Source organism: Marmota flaviventris, chromosome 5 (assembly GCF_047511675.1).
Source record: "Marmota flaviventris isolate mMarFla1 chromosome 5, mMarFla1.hap1, whole genome shotgun sequence".
Lineage (NCBI taxonomy): Eukaryota > Metazoa > Chordata > Mammalia > Rodentia > Sciuridae > Marmota > Marmota flaviventris.
This window is the reverse complement of record NC_092502.1, coordinates 82,466,568-82,487,980: the sequence shown is the minus strand read 5'-3', so window position 1 is coordinate 82,487,980 and position 21,413 is coordinate 82,466,568. Positions and strand designations below refer to the sequence as shown.

The following is a 21,413-nucleotide window of genomic DNA, read 5'->3' as shown; positions in this document are numbered from 1 at the left end:
CATTCAGGGGTGTATTTATGCATGTTTTCTTTTTCTTTTTTTTAACTTTTTATTTTAAAAGTATGATAGCCACAGGAAGTTATAAAAATGCTATCTTTATCCAGCTCACCCCCCCCCCATGATGACACCTTAATACAATACAATACAATAACACAACATCAAAATCAAGCAACTGACATTGGAAAATTAGTGCTAACTAGACTATAGACCTTATTCTGTTTTCATTTGTAGCTAATATAGATTTTTAAAAATATTTAAATTAAAATTGTGTGTATGTATGCAGGTAGTTCTATGTGATTTTCTTCTATGCATAGAGACATATAATCAGCATCATTAACAAAATATCTGACATCCCATCTGTTCAGTGCTATCTATTTTTGTTTGCAAGTCCGGTGCTCCATCCCTCAATCTCCATTCATGTACTACCCTAGTAACTGGTGTTCTCAACTCTGACCCTATAGGGTGCCTTCAGAAATATTTTCATTTTTTTCTCATACAGGCTTTGAACATTTCTTGTTAATTTATAGGTTTTTCTTCTACTTCTCTTCCATTTTCTCCTCCTTCATTTTCTTCTAAAAGAAGACACAATGGTATGACTCTACTTTGTGTACAACCAGATATATGAAAAATTGTGCTCTATATGTGTAATATGAATTGTAATACATTATGCTGTCATACATAACAAATTAGAATAAAAAAAATTAAAAAGAGTTCTTTTCTCCCATTTTCCTTTTTATCTGATTTTTACAAGAAAATTAAAAAGTGTATTGATTTATATGTTGTCTTACTGAATTTTTATATAAATGTATTGGTCATTTTTCTTGTGCGATGTAAAGTGGTAATGTTGATCTTCAAAGTTTTATTATTATAACTGAAAAGATAATTATGGAATTCAAATCTCACAAAATTTAAGATTTTTATATTTAATATACATTATTTTCAATCAAATCCCCTAGATAGACTGTATCTAAGGATAAATAGGGAACTGGCTTCTGATAAAGCCTTTTAAAGGCCTTTTAAAGACTTAAACGCAAAGTGTCGTCCATTTGTCTGCAAATGGTACAACTTCATTCCTCTTTATTATTGAATAATATTTTGTTGTGCATATATTTTTATTTTATTTTTGTGGTGCTGGGGATTGAACCCAGAGCCTTGTGCATACGAGGCAAACAAGCTACCAACTGAGTTATATCCCCTTATTGTGTATATACACCATATTTTTTATTCATTCATCTGCTGATGTATACCTATACTGGTTCTTTATTTTGGCAATAGTGACTACTGTGATGTATATGGGTATTTCTTTTGTATGCTGGCTTCATTTCTTTGGGTTATATACCAAAAGTGGTATAGCTGGATCACTTTGTAGTTACATTTTTAATTTTCTGAGGAGCCTCTATAGTAGTATAGTAGTTTCCATAGTAGCTGCACTAATTTACATTCTTACCAGTAGTCTATAAGGGTTTCTTTTACTCAATATTGTTAACGGGCATTTATTTTATATATATATATATATATATATATATATATATATATATATATTTTTTTTTTTTTTAATAATAGCCATTCTAACAAATGCCAAATGTCTTCTCTGATATAAGAGGGATGTCTCAAAATGGGATAGGGAGGAACAGCATGAGAAGAAGATTACCACTAAATAGGGAAGAGAAGTGGGAGGGAAAAGAAGGGAGAAGGGGAATTGCAAGGAAGATGGAAGGAGACCCTCATTATTATACAGAATACATGTATGATGTTGTGAGAAGAAAAAGGAAAAAAAAAGTGTGTCACATTAGATTGGATAGAGAGAAGTGATGGGAGGGGAGGGGAGGGGAAGGGGGGATAGGAAGGGCAGCAGAATAGAATAGACATTATGATTGCTGTATGTATATAGGTGACTGTATGACCAATGTGATTCTGCAATCTGTACCATCAGAAAAATGAGAAATTATACCCCAATTGATTCAAATGTATGAATTGCCAAGATCATTGTAATGTCATGTAGCTAATAAAAAAAATAATAGCCATTCTGAATGGCATAAGAGGGAATTTCAGAGTAGCTTAGATTTGCAATTCCCTGGTAGCTAAAGCCATTGAAAATCTTTTCATATATTTATTGGCCATGTGTATTTGGTCTTTTGAGAAATATCTGTTCAGATCTTTAGTCCACTGGTTGATAGACTTTTGTTGTTGTTGTTGACTAATGTCATTATGTAGGTGAAAGAAGTCAGATATATAAAGGCAAGTATTGCATGTTTTCTCTCATTTGTGGAAACATAAAAAACAATGACTGAAAAGTAGAAACAGGTAAGGAGAGGGGAGGGTGAAAGAGGAGAAGGTGCATTTTCAAACAAGGCATGATATATGCATGTATAGGCATGTCAAAAAAACCCATTAACCTGTACAACTAATGAATTTATAATTATAATTGAAATTAAAAATAAAAATGAAAAAATCCTAAATCTATCACCAGGTAACTATCCTTATTCTAGCTGCCTGATTAAAATTACATTTAATTTTGGGGAGTTATGTAATACCCAGAGCCTCTATTGTTTTTGAAATGCAAAATACAACATATGATCTTTAAAATATTATTTGTAAATTTTATGAGGCAGGACCAAGAAATAAAATGGAGTTTAAACAATAATGTGGAAAAAAATAAATATAAATAAACTTGCAGAATCTTCAGATATTATATATCTGGCATGTATCTTAAATTTCTGGGCTTAATATATTCAAAAAATACAAGATAGAGAATTTTTATCAGAGAATTAAATTCAGTTAAAAAGCAAGAAGTGAAATTCCATAATGAAAATACTATAACTAGAATTAAGAACTTAATTACTCAACAGGTCAATTTAACACTGAATTAAACATATATGAAGACAGAATTTAACTTACAGAGCAGAAATGGTTAATAATCACCATACTGTTCAGCGCAACTCTGTAGTAGTCCATTGTATGAAGATGCCAAAATTTATTCATTAATTGTACAGTTAGTATTATTTCCAAATAAGGACTATTATGACTAGTATAGCAACAAATCCTCTGCCTCTTCAAATCTGTCCTACTTCAAAAGAACTTCTACCGCCAATCCTATGTTTCTGAGCTCTCATTACACATTTTTGCTTTTGAAGCTTATGCATTCATTTAGTTTATATTGCTGGCACTTTTTGTTTGCCAGGCCTGGACCTCCTAGGAACTCTTCAAGTTTCCCTCTTATTGTTGATCCAGAGAGACTCTACCTTTACTTATCTACCTAGGCCTGACTCTGATTCCTGAACATCCATCTCAATGTGTGTCCCTCTGTTTCTGAGCAGAAATATGTGCCAGACAAATCTGAGATCTGTCAATTCAGAGGTCCTCTCCACATTTCCTATTCTTCATAAAAATTTTTGTGAATCCACAAGCTGACTTTCAGTCCCGCTTCGACTTTAGCAACACTTAAACATAATTTCAACTTTACTATTCTTTTGTTTATCTCCTAGCTGTATTGGAATTATAGTGTGTGTTTATGTGTTATTTTCCTTATTGTGCTGCCTGATTTTCAAGGGAAGTGAGAAGATTCAGAACTGAGCCTTTGGAATATTATGATCATTTCTTTCATCTTACTGCTGAGAACAATTGCTTGGATATTTCACATCAACTTTAAATAAGGCATATTCAACACTGCAATAATCACCTTCAATCTGAGTTTTCTATTCTCCTTGACTTTACAATCTTAATTAATGGAGTAATCATTCATTCAGTTCTCTAAACTTGAAGTCTAAATATGATCATCTATTTCTGTATATTCCATACTTGGCACATCAAATTAATAACACTCATTATTTTATTTATTATTTTTTTGGTTCTGAAAAAATGGTTTTTATTGTTGTTTTACAATGTACCATGAACATCTCTTCCATGCACATGGGTGAAAATCCTCTACTAAAAGTACTATGGTTAGGTCAAAAGTGTGCTGGTAACAAAAGTGACACCTAAAGGTAAATATCAGCATAAGGTTAAAGTACATAGCCCTGCAAATGCTTGCCAGGGAAAGCAGGGTTGGGAAGATTCCCATCAGAGAAATCATAATTAAACATCTAGAACATCTTCTAAATCCTTCTGGCTTCTACCTCTGTGCCCCTCACTCCCCTGATACCCATGCTCATCATTTTAACCAAACTAGATAATTCCCAAATATGTTCTGAATCTATCTCTAAACAATACTACTAAATTCTAATTACTTTTCTTTCTTTAAATTTTTATTTGTTCTTTTTAGTTCTAATTTCTTTTCATTTCTCTGCTCAGCTCCATCTTCCACACTATCTTCGATGTATCACATCTAAGACATACATTTGATTATTTATACCCTTGAGGTTTACTATTTTCAGTGGCTCCCAGTTATGTGCATAGGATAACACCATTCACAATAAGATTACATAAATGGTTTCCCATGACCAGCCCTTAAATGGCTTAGATGTTTTTGTCTCCCATCATGCTATTCCTGTCTTAATAAACTCCTTGCCACATTTCATACATTTTTGCCTCTACTTTTTCTGCTCATTTTCCCTGTGAAGTTCTTGTCCCGTGTGCTTACACTATAAAAAAATCACTTATGTTCTGAACCAAGTACAAGTCATGCTCTATACTATTTCCCAATGATCCCAGATAGAAACTATTACTTTCCACACTTTGTTACCTGGTCAACCTACAGGTACTTTATGACTCAAGGGTTCCTGTTAACCTCTTGAAAACAATAATTAAAAAATAATGCCTAATTAGGATAAAAATGAGTGTTAAATGGGTATCATATATATGGAAAGAAAACATGGAGAACAAATGTTGGTTGTATTTAGAATAATATATTTATGTATGGAAATTTTAAAAGTTATGTTCCTTTATTGATGACACAGATATTTTCTCATAATTTAATTGGCTAAAATAGAATTAGTCAATAAATAATTATAACCAACAAATTAACTTTAAACTCACAACTGTGTTACAATTAAGAATTTTCTGATTTATTAATTTTCCATGGGTTAGATTAAGTATAATTCTATTGGGTTGTTTATTCAAGGTTTTTTTTTTTTTGTACCTGATGCATAAAAACCTAAAATTTTACATATGTAAGGAGTACTATTTCAATACATGTATACTCTTAATTTTAGGTAAAAATTAAACTAAATGTTACATTTGTATATTTTATGCAAATAAATTAAAAGAATTAAACATATACATAAATTTTGACAATGTAACAATTTCTCCTCTGTTATCATACAATACAGAGAAAATAATTTACTATGATAATCTGAAATATTTCTAAATTCATATTTCTTATGTATTATATTAAAGATAATTACAAATACTATATACTTACCGGAAGATGATTAGCGTAAGTGGCACATCAGAAAAACTAGCAAAAACAACTGCAGAAAAAACCAAAGCGAAAAACACAGGTAATGTAAGACACTTGGTATCACATTTCCCAGGCCTGGCATCAATAAAATCACCTTCTACATCTGGAGTTGTTAATCCCGCTTTAATGCAAGAACAATTGTAGTACGTCTATGAATATTAAAGATTAAAAACAATGTTTCAGAAATATAGTCATAAAATAAACTTTTGTTATTGAAATAAAAATTGAATCAATAAATGTAGGGCTACTGCAGTTTTACTAATAAATGCCTTACGTTAAATTTGCATTCCTTATTTAGAAATAAATAAATAAATCCAAGGTCTTTTACCTAATGAATTATTGTCTTTGTGTGTGTTTGTATGATTATAGTCACTTAGGAAAAGTTTAGCCAGTTTAAGAAATTTTATCCAAAATACTTAAGGTAATTAAAGATATGGTAATGAATAAAATTAAATTTTAACTGGGATATGAAATGTGGTTAGTTACCCAACAGTAAAAATTTTAGAACAATGTTTAAAAGATAATATTTGTCTTTGTATGCAATGATGTCAGGGCTTTTATTTATTAGACACAGTGCATACAGTGACTGAGGCCCAAAAGACTTTCAGGACCAAATAAAAATATTTTAATGTTTGTTTCTTTTAAAAGCAAAAAAAAATTTGAATATGAGTATGTTAGTAAGAAAAGTAATTAATAATAAACCAAGAATAGATCACATATGTTATATATCAACACATTTGTAAAAAAAATGTTTTTGTAAGTGAAGAAATGGGAGCACAAAAACAAACGTATCCAGGGCCAAACAAAGTCATAATGTGGCACTGAATAAGGAACCAATGAAAATATAAATTTTTGATATTTCAAGGTTAATAATTCATGGACGGTAAGTAAGTCATGTTTTCTAAGACCTAATGGAGATCAGAGATGACAGAAATAAGCATTTTATCAATCCACTAAATATATTCTAAGTTACAAAGTAATAAGAAAAATAGCAAATTTAATAAATATATGGAACTAAGTTACTATTGAAAGAATAAGAGGAATTAAAGATAATTTCAGTCCAAATGATGCAGAAAATTTTAGTATGAAAATTATATCAGTATTGTGGAGGAAGCTGTTAAATTATTGCTTTTTTTAAAATTAGAACATTATACAAAGTATTTGGATTCATTTTGAAAATATCATACATGTAAAGAGTTTGATTTTAATTCCCATCCTCCCCTTTTCCTTCTTCCCCCCTCCCCATATTCTTCTTTCTATCCTCTACTGATCTTCCTTTCACTTCCTGATTTATTTATTTTTGATTGGCATTTACTACATATGCTTAAAGGTGAAAATTCCTTTTGTACATTTATATATGTATACCACAGGATTTTGGTAAATTCATTCCAGTTTTCTTTCCCTTTCCCTTCCTTCCTTCCTCCTTCATTTTCCTTCTATTGCAATGATCTCCTTTTCTTATGACCTTCTTTCCTTTATTTTGCTCTAGCTTCCACATTCACTCTTGAATTTCTTGGTCTGGCTTACTTCACTTAGCATGATTTTTTTTCATTTCTATCCATTTATAGGCAAATACCATTATTTCAGAAGATTGAAAGGACTAAAACTCCATTGTGGATATATGCCACATTTTCTTGTTCCATTCATCTATTGATAGGTCTCCAGGTTGATTCCATAATTTGGCTATTGTAAATTGTGCTGCTATTAAGCACTTAAGTGGCTATAGCTATACCATGCTGATTTTGGTTCTTTCAGATAAATACTGAGGAGTGGGACAATTGACTCATATGGTGGTTCCATTCCTGGTTTTTTGAGAAATCACCACAATGCTTTCCATAATGGTTGTATTAATCTGATCCTAATACCATGCTGTTTTTGTTATTAGAATTCTGCAGTATAGGGCTGGGGATGTGGCTCAAGCAGTAGCGTGCTCACCTGGCATGCACAGGGGGCTGGGTTCGATCCTCAGCACTACATAAAAATAAAATAAAGATGTTGTGTCCACTGAAAACTAAAAAATAAATATTAAAAAATGCTCTCTCTCTCTCTCTTTAAAAAAAATAATTCTGTAGTATAATTTGAGATCATGTACTGTGGTGCCTCCTACATCACTTTTCTTGTTCAGAATTGCTTTGGCTATTTTAAATCTCTTATTCTTCCACCTGCATTTAAGGACTGTTTTTCTTTTCTAGTTACGGTAAGGATGTCATTGAAATTTTTACGGAGATCGCATTAAATGTGTTTATATCTTTTGTTAGTATGGCGATTTTAATGATATTAATTCTGTTTATCCAGGAATGTGGGAGTACTTTCAATCTTCTGAAGTCTTTAATTTCTTTTGTCAGTTTTCTACATATTTTTTTTGATGGACCTTTATTTATTTATTTATATGTGGTGCTGAGAATCGAAACCAGTGCCTCACACATGCCAGGCAAGTTTTCTATATTTTTAAATATGTAGAGATTTTTCATCTCTGTGGTTATATTAATTCCCAAATGTTTCTCTTTTTTCTGAAGTTATTATAAAAAGGGTAGTTTTCTTGATTTCTTTTTCAGATGAATCACTGTTAGAGTACTGGAAAGCTATTGTTGAGTGTTTATTGTGTATCCTGCTACTTTGCTAGATTCATTTATCAGCTCTAGAAGTCATCTGGTGCAATTTTTGGGGTCTTCTGAATATAGAATGATATCATCAGCAAACAATTACTGGACGTTTTAAATCAGCTTTTTGTTGCTGTGACCAAAATGACAAACAAGAACAACTTAGAGAACAAAGTTATTTTGGCTCATGATTTTACAGATTTAGTCTATGATCAGGCATCTCGACAGCTCTGGGCCTGAGCTGAGGCAGAGCATATGGAGGAAAGGGTTGGCAGAGGAAAGCAGCTCAAGACATGTTAACCAGGAAGGAGTGTGTGTGTGTGTGTGTGTGTGTGTGTGTGTGTGTGTGTAGATTGAAACAGATATCTCTTCTCAACAAGGACAAAATGTAAGTCCCAAAGGCATACCCACAGTGACTGACTTCCTCCAGCCACACCCTATCTTCCTACAGTTACCAACCAGTTAATACATATCAGTGGATTAATTCATGGATTAGGCTATACCCCTTATAATCTAATCATTTCACCTCTGAACATTCTTACATTGCATCACACATAAGCTTTTTGGGGAAACCATATATCTGAAACACAATATTCTACTATGGCCCCATCAAGTTCATGCCTATATCACAAGTTAAGATATGTTTAATCCATTTTCAAGATTCCCCATAGTCTCAATGGTTCCAGCATTGCCACAAAGTTTAAATCAGCAATGTATCTGAGACTCAAGGTAAACTCTTAACTGTGAGAATAAAGATCAAAATATATATATATATATATATATATATATATATATATATATATATATATATATATATATATATATATATATCTCCAAGATACAATGGCACAGAATAAACATTTCCATTCCATAAAGGAGAAATAGGGGCATAAAAAGAAGAAATGGAAGTGTGTGAATATGTGAAAAAAAGTTGAAGCTGTATTGGAGATCTCTCAAGGTTAAGAGATGCCAGTACCATGGAACATCTGCAAAGGAAAACTGCATGAATTGAGAAGAAACAAGGCTAAAGAGAGGCCATATGTGATGTAACATTCAAAGGCCATAGAGGTGGAGCGATACAAGCACATTGGGGAGAACATCAAAATGCCAGGCACCCTGATGCTGGATGTGAACTATAGAACTTGTTTATCTAGCTGGATTTCAGTCTTTATTTGGTCCCATTTCTTCTTTTTATGCTTATAGCAGCTCAATTCACAATAGCTAAACTATAGAACCAGCCTAGGTGCCCTTCAATAGATTAATGGATAAAGAAAATATACACATGGAATATTATCAGCCTAAAGAAGAATGAAAGTATGGCATTTGCTGGTATATGAATAGAGCTGGAGAATATTATGCTAAGTGAAATAAGCCAAATCCCCTAAAACCAAAAGCCAAATGTTTTTTTCTGTTATGTGGATGCTAATTCACAATAAGGGGGGTGGGGTGGGAGGCAGCTAGGGAAGAATAGAGATACTTTAGATTAGACAGAGGGGAATGAAAGAAGGGGAGGAAGGATAATAGAATTAATCGGACATTATTACCCTATGTTGCATGTATGATTACACCACTGGTGTAACTCTACATCATGTACAATCAGAAGAATAAGAAGTTATACTGCATTTATGTAGGATATGTCAAAATGCATTCTAATCTTATGTGTAACTAATCAGAACAAATTTAAAAATTTTGGTCTTTTATTCTTAAGGATGAAAAGCCATTAAAGGGATGTGAATATAAATGACATATTTTAAAGCATCACTCTGGTCACTATGAAATACACAATGAAGGAACCACGAAGACAAGGATAAAAACTGACAAATCGTTAATAAGCAATTGAAATAAGGTACAACACAATAGTTCTCAGGTCTAAGATAATGTAAGATAAAATAATAATTGTCAGACACATCATTTAGTTAGAAAATGAATTTGAAAGGAATTACCAACAGGTTTTAGAGTGGGAATTGTAACCAAAAGGAGGCAGTCACGCAGTGAGGGCCTCCCTGAGATAAACTCTGTCAGTCCAGGGAGGCGCCAGTCCACAGCTCAGGGAGGGAACCAAGAAAAACATAATAGCATAAATGAGCATAAGATGATTAGTCTTTTTCTAACTTACACCCCAAAGCACCATCTTCCATTAACAGAAAGATCCTTTTGTATGCATGCATTTGGCTTTAAATCAGATCAGGATAACTGTAATGATCATTTATGCCAAAAAATAATCTAGTTAATAAAAATTACAGACTCAAGTTATAGGATCATAATCTGCAGAGAAATTATGGTCAGATTAATGCACAAAAATTCTTAATGATAATATATTTAGTATTCCTATTCATTAATTTTGCCTTGTTTTTTTTTTTTTACAAAAAATAGTATTTACACCATGTATAGAATCATGTACCCCCATATAAATGTTACACATCCAAAAATGTTATCATTAATGCATAAGTGAAAAACCAACAAAGTGAATACCTAAGCAAAAATGACCAAAAAACACCAAACCAAAAGCACTTTAGAAAGGTAGCTCATCCTATATATTAAACTATCTCAATGAAGAAAAATGAAAATAAAAGGCCTAGTAAACAAGTTATTTAAGGAAAAACCAATTTTGTCATTTACAAATTAGCCTATATTTAGGTTTATCTGGATAATAGCTAAATTTTATAGTCGAAGACGAGGGGGAAAAACTATATAAGTTCTCTTGAATAGGCTGTGTGTTTTGTTTTGATACTCCAGTGAATTGCTGGAGTACATGTCAAGAACAAAGCATCTGAAAATTCCAAACTATAATTTACAGAATATTCATACCATCAGTTAAGTGATGACCTGATATTAGGAAGATGAACAATCAAATATAGCTGCTGATTTAAGCAGCATCTACCCAGAAATGTGTTTTTTTTTTCAATGAAATCTGAAGGAACTGATTTTAAAAATGAAAAATTAAAAATGAATAGCAGTTATCAAATGCAATTGTTTCACATTTCATTCCGTCGAAGTCAAACAGTAACAACAATACCATCTTCCTTACTCATCTAACAAATCATTTATCTTTAGAAAAATATAAACAGTCAATGTGAAGCCGAACAGGGATGAAATCCAACAATCTCTGATTATTGAGGTATCAAATGCTTGCAGTTGTATTTACAGGAATCCTGCTATTGTGTCACAGATTATCAGCAATTCTAAAATTTCCTATTCCAACTTTACTGGTTAAACTCTCAGGTGAAGCAAAATGACTTCTCTTTACCTATCTGTTTTTGAATAGGCATGGTCGTTGAATTGTTAACATTTCACTTCTTGGTCCTCTCTTTCCTACTAATGTTCTTTCTATTATTCTTCTGCAGGCTTCAGTTTCCACAGTGAAATCACTCCAGCTTTGCTCTAAACAGCAAAGGTGATTGCAATGGTACCGTTTTCTTCCTTTGTCTCTTCCTAACACTGTCCATATTCACTCCAGATTGCCACACACTTGTCTCCGTATCCTACTTTTCATAAATGAGCTGGCTGAGCAGAAGCAAAACTGTCTGAAATTCCAGAGTTTTTGAAGACTACATTAACAGGAGGTACTTAGTTAATTTCGTAATTTCTTGTAAGTCTGTTTTCAATTTTAGCAAATTTCATTTCCAGGTAATGCTGCTTCTACTTACTGAACTTGAGCTTGTAGTATGCCAGTTGCTTTGCTAGATTCTCTGACATGTAGGATTGGGGATTGTGCAATGGGAAAGGGTTGAGGCAAATGAACTCAGTGGCAGTTGTGGCTGCACGGGCAGCAGCTGTAGAAAAAAATCTCCTCAACAACAGAAAGGTGACCCGGTCTTACAGAGAAAAATTCTACTGGCCATATGATTAGTCTTAATGGTCTCAAAGAAAGAAAGCCACCATTTACGAAAATTCAAAGAAATACATGACATATTTTTATAAAAAGCCACTGAAATTAAATAGTAAAATATATCTAATTGAAATAAATAGTAAAAATTGAAATAGTAACTTATATCTAACTCTAACAATAAAAAGGAAGACAGATCTAAATCCGACCATATCAGTTATTATATTAAATGTTATTAGTCTAAAAACTACACATAAAAGACAGATGAATAGCAATGGAGATAAAAGCAAAACCATACCACATGCTGGCTATAGAAAACACATTAAATATAAAGGAAGAAATAAAGAATAGAAATAAGATATACCATGGAAGCAGTTATCAAAGGAAAAGTAGAGTTAACTATATCCCATCACATGAAATAGACTTGAAGACACAGAACAGTATTACCAGAAATTGAAAGGAATACTCTACAAAGACAAAAGAAATAACTCCTTAAGAAGATACAACAATTATCAATGTGGATGCAAATAGCAGAGTCTCAAATACATGAAGCAAAAGCAAAGAAATAGAAAATTATGCAATTATATTAGGCAACTTTTTTCACATGCATTGTTTATCATTTCATATAATATTATGAGCAAATCAATGTGACAAGAAAACTGGCTTAAAATTATGATATAAGTAAAAAATTTAAGTAGACTCTTAAATGACATAGTTAGTGGATTTAATATCAAGAAAACAGTAATGATCAATATGTTTCAGAAAATACAAGGATAATAAAATAGCTTAAAGTATGTAGAATTTAACCAGAGGTTTTAAGTCTATAAAAATATAAATGCTAGAATTGGAAGATAGAAGTGAAATTAAAATCTCAAAAAATAGGTTTAATGACAAAGGGAACACTGAATAATGGCAGATTAGTAGCTGGAAAATCGATCAGTGGAAAATATCTACATTTCAACAACTTAAACACATAAAAAGAGATGGAAAACAGAAAGTATCTAAATAATTGGAGATAACTCTATTTAGTCTGTGTGAAGCAAAATTCTAAGATGGAACAAAGATACTCTCCCTCTATTGTGCATAGCTGCATAATCGCAAGGTCTGTGAACTGATAGACTTTGCTCCCTTACTGTCATAGTTGATTTAAAGAAAGATAAATTGTCTTGGGTAACCTGAGTAAATGAGCCTGAAAATGAACAAGGTTTTTCCTGAAGTGAAACATTCAAAGTATACCACATAAGGGAAATTGTTTGTGGCTGAACTTGGTGATAGAGGCAGTCATTTGCTAAAAAATGTGAGTAGCTTGTAAAAACGAAGACTGTACCCCAGCAGACAACTAGCAAGGAAACACAGACTTCATTTTTTCGCAACCAACAGGAACTGGATTTGGCAATAATCTGGATGAATTTAGATGTAAATTATTTGCCAGAGCTTCCCGAAAGAACATAGTCTGAATAACACCTGATTTCTGTCTGTGAGACTCTGGGCGAAGGACTCAGTAATGCTAGGTCTGAACTTCTGACATTAGAAATGTGAGCTAATAACTGGGTGTTATTTAAACCCACCAAGGCACTGGTAATTTGTTATGTATTTATTAATAGTAGACTAATAAATGGTCCCAAAAAGAACAGGAGAGAGAAAGAGAGAAGAAGCTAATAGCTGAGAATTTTCCAACTGATAGACATTAATCACACACTTAAAGATATTTCATGAAACCCAAGTAATATAAATAAAATGAAAACCACAACCAGGCTCACCAAAGTAAAGCTGCTGAAAACAACAAATGAAGAGAAAAATCTTAAAAGCAGCCAGAGACTGAAGACAATATACTGCTTTGGGGGCAATAATTACTACTCTAGAACTCCATACCCAGTGAAGTTTTCAGAAATCAAGGTGAAATAAAATTCTTCAGGCAGAAAGAAGTATTTCTAAACAAAAGTATGGAAATGTGAGATAAAGGGCAAATATAAGTGAATATTGACTGCTGGAAGGAACAATTGACAATAGCATGCATCGTTTAAAATATGTGAAAAAATATGACAAAACAACACAAAGATAGGAGGTTAGTAAATCAAATCCAATATTCTATGGATGTTTCAACGTAAAGAGACCCGAAGGCTTGTTTCTTGTCATCTTTAATGATTTGAATGAGACTAACTTCCCTTCCATGGAAAATGAGTATGGTGCCCCTTGGACTACAAAAGCCTGTGACAGAAGCTCCCAACCCTGCTATTTTATAATGAAAGTGCTGAAAAGAACCAGAGCCAGTGAGATCATAAAGAAAAGCCCAATGTGTCACAAAATCTATAAGAGGAAACTTGAGGATTTGGGGAAGCATGGAGTAAATGTGGGTGTCAGAGAGGCAAAACTGCCCAGGATTATTACCATACTAATATCAGATATCTATTTTCAGTTTCAATGAAGCTACAATTTTCTACAGAAACTTTAAAATCTTCAGAGTCACAATATTTCCTACTGCTCTTCCTGCAAACTTCTGCAAAATTTTAAATGAAGAGTATCCAATTCTAGCATTTTAGCCTTGCTCATATATTGAATATGAATATTCACAGAATGATTTCAAAGCTGACATATTTTCTTTCAGAAAACATTTTCCAGAAGGAATTCCACTACTGTCATATCAGTACTTGATTATTTTAAGTATATTGTATTTCTTTTAATTTTCATTTTGTTGACATTACTTTTTGTGGTGTCAACTTTTTCCCAGTTGAGATTAATGATAATTCTACCTATTAATGAATTCTATTCATACCTCATGTCAATAATCATAGAGTCCATTATTGTCAGTTTTACTTCAGAGCTGTTTTTCTATCAAATATCATTGTCACATGGTGCAGTGACACACACCTGTAATCCCAGTGGCTTGGGAGGCTGAGGCAGGAGGATCTTGAGTTCAAAGCCAGCCTCAGCAATTTAGCAAGGCCCTAAGTAATTGAGACCCTGACTCTAAATAAAATACAAAATAGGGCTGAGGATGTGGCTCTGTGGTACCGTCATATGTAAATCTGACTGTGGCTCAGTGGTACAGTCATATGGAAGTTCCTCAAAAAACTAAAAATGGAGCTCTTATATGATCTGGCTATTCCACTCTTTAATATCCATCCAAAAGATTGAAAGACAACATACTTTAGAGGTACATGCATCCCCATGTTTATAGCAGCACATTTCACAATGGCCTAAGTTACAGAATAAGCCTAGATGTTTGTCATCAGATGAATGGATAAAGAAAATATTGTATATACACACAATGTAATTTTATGTAGTTATAAAGAAGAATGAAATAAAGTCTTTTGGGGAAAATGAAGGCAACTGAAAAGCATTATATTATATCTAGACAATATAAAGAACTAAAAATATTCAACATCAGGAAGAAAATAACACATTCCATTAGTAAAATATTAAGAACAAAAATTAAAACTTTCAGAAATTCTACAGTAGTACATCAGAGTGTTTTTTGTTTGTTTGTTTGTTTTTGTTTTTTTTGGTACCAGAGATTGAAAACCAACAGTGTATTAAGGTTTCCCTTTCCCCCATATCCTTGACAGCAATTATTGTTACTTGTATTTTTATTGATCACCCTTCTGACTGGAGTGAGATGGAATCTCAACGTAGTTTTAACTTTCATTTCCCTGATGGTTAAATTTTTGAATAGGTTTTCATATATAGAAGGCCATTTGTACTTTTTGTTTTGAGAAGGATCTGTTTAGTTCAATTGCCCATTAATGGAATGGGTTATTTTCTTTCTGGTGTTGAGTATTTTTAGTTCTTTATATAGTCTAGATATCCTGCATCAGAAAAGTAGTAGCTTGCAAAGATTTTCTCCCATTCTGTGGGTTCTCTTTTCATGCTTTTAATTGTTTCCTTTGCTGTGCAGAAGGTTTTTTTTAGTTTGATACCATCCTATTTGTTGAGTCTTTGTATTATTTCCTGAGTTTTAGGAGTCCCAGGGAGAAAGTCATTATTTACTCCTATAGGTTGGAACTTTCCCCTGTATTCTGTTCTAGAAGTTGCTCATGTTCTGGTTTTATTCCTAGCTATTTAACCATTTTCAGTTGACTTTTGTGCAGTTTGAGAGATATGGATTAAGTTTCAATTGTTTGCATGTGGATATCCAGTTTCCCCAGCACCATCTAAAAGACTGTCTTTTCTTTAATGTTTTGGGCACCTTTGTCAAGAATCAGATAAATGTAGCTGTGTAGGTTTGTTTCTACGTCCCCCATTCTCCTCCATTGCTGGGTGTATCTATTTTGATGCCAGTATCAAGCTGTTTTTATTACTCTAATTATCAATTTAAAACTTGAAATCAATATTGTAATGCCTCTAGCTTTATTGTTTTTCCTCATAATTGCTTTGGCAATGTTGGATCTTTTGTTCTTCCATATGAATTAGGATTTTTTTTTCTTAGTTTGGGGAAGATTATCATTGGAATTTTGATGGGATTACCTGGAATCTGTAGATATTTTTGTTTGTATGTCTGTTTTGACAAAATTAATTCTTCATAGTCATAAACATTGAAGGTGTTTTCAAATTTTTTGTGTTTGTTTCCTCAGTTTTCTGTAATTTTCATTGATGAAGGCTTTCATGTTTCTGGTTAGTCTTATTCTTAAGCATGTTCTTTTTAAAAAATATGTTAGTGCACAATATTGGGTTCATTTGAAATAGTTAAAAGAGAATATAATTGGCTCCAACACAGTCTCTCATACTTCCTCTTTCCCAACCATCCTTCCCCCCCCCCCCCCGTTCCCTTTCCTGTTCTTCTACGGGTCTTTCTTCTATTTATTTCTAGTTTTTCTTTTTCATTAGTGCATTGTAGATATACATAAAGGTGAAATTCACTGTGAATTCATATATGTACATAGGATTGTTTGGTCAGTCTCATTCTACCATTCCTCCCTTCCCTTATGCCTCCTCTCTCCCTCTCATAACCTCTTCCTCTACTTCACTGATTTCTTTCCTATTTTCATGTGATGTTCTTTCCCTTTATTTCCTCCTTATTTTTGTTTAACTTCTGCATATGAGAGAAAACATTCAACTCTTAATCTTCTAGGCCTGGCTCATTTCATTTAGCAAGATGTCAGCTGCATCCATTTACCACAAAACACCATAATTTCATTCCTCTTATTGGCTAAGTAAAACTCCACTATGTATATATACCACATTTTATTTATCTATTCATCTTTTTTATACTTTTATTTTATTTATTTGTTTTTATGTGGTGCTGCAGATCGAACCCAGTGCTTTATGTGTGCTAGGCAAGCACTCTACCACTGAGTTACACCCCCAGCCCCTCTATTCATCTTTGATGGGCACCTAGGTTGGTTCCACAGGTTAGTTTTTTTTTTTTAATGAAAAATATGTTTGTATTATTTAAATGTCTTTACAATAATGGCACGTTAACAATATAAAATTTAATACATGAAGTAGTAAATTGTACGAGATAAGAAAAAGACTAAGAAATATACGTAAAGAGAAGAGTTCTTAGATTCTTTTTCATCCTCTTTTTCTTTTTTTAAATTTATGAACATGGGAAAGTTATGAAGTAGGCTATTGTGAATTGCATTACTATTCAAAATGGTTGCATCTCTAATATGCAATGGTTCCATCCCTATAGAATACAAGATAAAACTAATTCCAAAATCAGTGGAAAACAGGAAATAATTAAAATCAGAGCCAAAATTAATGAATCTGAAAATTTAACAAAAGGATCAATGCAGCAAAGAATTGGTTCCTTAAATAAAAAGATAAGCAAGATTGATAAACATATAGCCAAACTAATCAAAAGAAAATGAGAGAAAACCCAAATTAACAAAAAATAGTATCACCATAGACACTACTGAAATTCAGTGGATCATAAAAATCTATCTGAAAATTTATACTCCAGTAAACTAGACACTCAGGGATAATTACAGATACCTAGAGACATATGACCTAATTAAATCATGAGAATATAGAAAACATAAACAGCAATGAAGTTGAAGCAGCTATTAAAAGTCTCCAAACAAAAAAAAAGCCCAGGACCAGATGGATTCTCAGTTGAGTTCTACCAGAATTTTAACAAAGAACCAATGTCAATCCTTCTCAAATTACTCCATGAAATAGAAAAGAACACTGCTAAATTCATTGTCCGAAAACATTATCACCCTGATATCAAAACGAGACGAAGACACATGAAGGAAAGAGAGTTTTTGTCCAATATCACTGATCATATAAAAAAATTCTTCATAAATTATTGACAAACCACATTTAAAAATACATTAAGAAGATAGTATACCATAATAAGTGGGTTTAATCCCAGGGATGCAAGGTTGGTTCAACATACACAAATCTATAAATGTACACCACATAAACAAAGTTAAAGACAAAAATCACACAATTAACTCAATAAATGCAGAAAAGCACTTGACAAAGTCCAGCACCCATTCATGTTTAAAACACTACAGAAACTAGGGAGAGAAGGAACTTATTTCTGCATTGTAAAAATGACTTATGACAAACCCAAGGCCGACATCATACTTAGCAAGAAAAACTGAAAGCATTTCCTCTAAAAACAGGAATAAGACAAGGATGCCCACTCTTGCCACTCCTTCTCTACATAGTCCTTGATACTCTAGCCCTAGAGTATCAGATAAGAGAAGGAAATTGAAGCAATGCCAATAGAAAAAGAAGAAGTAAAATGATTTCTGTTTGCTGATGACATGATCCTATATTTAGAAGGCACCAACCCCTCTCAGAAAGAAACCTCCACTATAAGACTTCTAGAACTTATAAACAAATTTAACAAAGTCCAGGCTACAAGATCAACATAAATAAAGTGACTGCTTTCCTATGCTGCAATAACAAATCTGCTGAAACTGAAATTAGGAAAACTATCGCATTCATAACAACCTCAAAAAAATTTGCAATTGTCCTAGACAGCAGAACCTGCTTTTCTGAAACTTACTGGGAAATCTACAGATCGCAGGAGGAGAATGGCTTGTCCTCACCAAGCCACGATGCACTTGGCACTGGTGCAAACTATTCCTTTTCTTAATTCTTTTTCTCTTCTAAAAATCAGTATTTCTGGTCTTTTCATCATTACTGGCTCTTCCTACATCACTTATCATATAGCTATGAAAGTTATTTTGTTTCAATCTTGGAAGGTAGCTATTATATGGATTCTTCTAGTACAGCATTTTTCTCAATCTCCCAATTCTGTGACATTTAAAAGGTGAAAACTGAAAAAGCTTTTTATGCAATTTTGGATTAAAAACAAATTAATCCACAAATAGGCGGTAGTCACCTGCTCTTCATGAGAGTGTAAGACCTGGGTGGGGGATGGCTCAGACAATAGTAAATTTGAAGTTAATACAGCAAAGATTAGCAAATATGGAAGTTTTAAAATGGTTTTACTTCATGAAATGCCAAAGGACAGGAAGGAAAGCATCTAGTAAATTTGAAGTCACTTACATTTCTGCCATATGAATTTTTTCTAACTCAAATATACTTCTGGAATGTCTGAGAGGTTTTATAAAATTTCTCATGTGTATGGTGAATTCTGGTAATCAATTAAAGGACTAGTTTCCAAATGTGAGTTAGTGTTATGCAAAATCAGACAAATAGCAAAAATGTATACAGTAGGAATTTTGAATTCCTAGGCAGAAAAAAATCTGAGCAAAAGGTCATCAAAAGGAAGCACTGGTTAACCCCTTGGTATAATAAATATTGTATTTGAGGGTTTTGGGGGCTGGGTGGTGTTCGGTTGGTGGTGGCAACTTGGTGGCGACTTAGAACAAAGCAACCCATGCGGGAAAGGAACATCAATCAGGTGCCAGTGAAAACGCCTGTCAATCAAGGAGACCTCCTGACTAATGCCTGTCAATCATCAGGACCCGCTGGCCAATCCTGGAGTTCAGCCAACTCCCCTGACCAACTCCAGCAGGACAAGAGACCCTAAAAACACCTTTTTCTGTCCCAAGCCCTTCCCTTCCTGCTGTAAGCCCCATAAAAGTCCAATCTGTTCAAGCTTCCATGCGGTTTCTCCTCAGACCCTTCTCCTGTCCATTCTGTGGGTCCGATGGAGTTCCGCCAGGGAGTGATATCTCAATAAAGCCTAGTTAGTCCGCCCTTTTTAAATCTGCCTCCTTTGGTTGCTGCCCGCCTCGCCTGATCTGACAAGGTGGGACTAATGTGTAGCATATCACTGAGGCAAACTGTGAAATTTGAAGACAAAATGCTCTTCTTGGGTGGTTTCTTCCCACTTTGCTATCATGGAGGTAAATAGCAATCACTCACTGCTTTAAATGCACAAAATTAGGATGTATAGCGGCAGAGTGTAGCATAGGAATATCTCTTCCACACTCAATTCCCATAAGACTTTTGAGTTTATGGAAATAAAAAACAGATTTTTTTTTACTTCTTTTTAAAATTTAAAAATGAGGAAAACAAGAAACCAGAAAGTTTATAGAGTCAGGAGTACAATATAAACACTATCTAAAATTTGAACATGTTACTGGAGAAGAAGAAATTTTTTAAAAATTACCTTTGTGTTTTTAAACATTTTAGAATCAGTACAGCCTGCAAAGCAGGGAGAAAAATATTCAATATCATCTCTTCCACAGACAGAAGAATATAATGAAGATGAGCATTGACAATTTTCATTGCACGGAGCTGTGAGGTTTCCCAACTGACCTGTTCTATAAAAATTAGATTTAATATAATTATAATACTGTTGTTTTATAATTAATGCATATATCAAGATATAAATGAGATCCATAAAATATACTTACTGAAATAATTTCTTTCTTAAGAATTGTACTAAGGTAAAAATCATATATCGTAAAAAGCAAATTTTACAATGTACCATTTGCAATTTTTTGATAGATACATATGCTTGTGAAACCATCATTGTAGTCATATTGACAAACATAATTATCACTCCCAAAAGTTTCCTTATGCCCATTTATAATTACTTTACACATGACTTTGGCTGGCCAACCTTCTGTTATTACTCATTAGTTTGGATTTTCTAAGATTTTATGAAATGGAATCACACAATATGTATAAATTCCTAGGCTTATTTCACACAGTGGTTCTTTTTTCCCATTAAATTGGGTTTTTTAAAAAAAATATTTATTTTAATTAGTTACAATGGGTCTTTATTTCATCATTTTATGGTAAAATACCTCCATGGTTCTTGGGCAAATATTAAGGAGTAAAATATTTGGATCATGTTATAGGTGTTTGACTTTTTAAGAAACTATCAATTTCCAAAGTGGTGTGCTATTTTACAGTTCTACCAGCAATATTCAAGAAATTTGTTTGTTCTCCATATTTTTCTTCAGCATTTTGTATGATCTTCTATTACCTTGAGACACTTTAATAGGGTTATAACATTTTCCTTTTAGCATATTAAAAAATGTGTTTTTAATACACATTTTTTCTAGTAACTAATGATATTGATTTTATTCTCATCTGGTTATTTTCCATCTGTGTATATCATTTGATGAAATATCTGTTTGATTCTTTTGTCCATTTTGACTAGTTCTTTTCTTTATTTCTAAGCAATGATAGTGCTTCATATATTCTGAAA

General features: G+C 32.8%; 1 protein-coding gene and 1 pseudogene across 1 annotated transcript in view; both read right to left on the bottom strand.

Moving 5' to 3' along the window:
* Positions 1 to 21,413, bottom strand: part of Slco6a1 (solute carrier organic anion transporter family member 6A1) — a 117,388-nt gene that overhangs the window by 14,722 nt on the left and 81,253 nt on the right. Inside the window, exons 10-11 of the mRNA XM_027927691.3 lie at positions 20,364 to 20,517; positions 5,360 to 5,547 (exon numbers count right to left, since the gene is read on the bottom strand). Of these exons, the coding sequence (XP_027783492.3) occupies positions 5,360 to 5,547; positions 20,364 to 20,517 (342 nt within the window). The remainder of the gene's footprint in view (positions 1 to 5,359; positions 5,548 to 20,363; positions 20,518 to 21,413) is intronic.
* On the bottom strand, positions 11,109 to 11,694 carry LOC114086531 (survival of motor neuron-related-splicing factor 30 pseudogene; annotated as a pseudogene).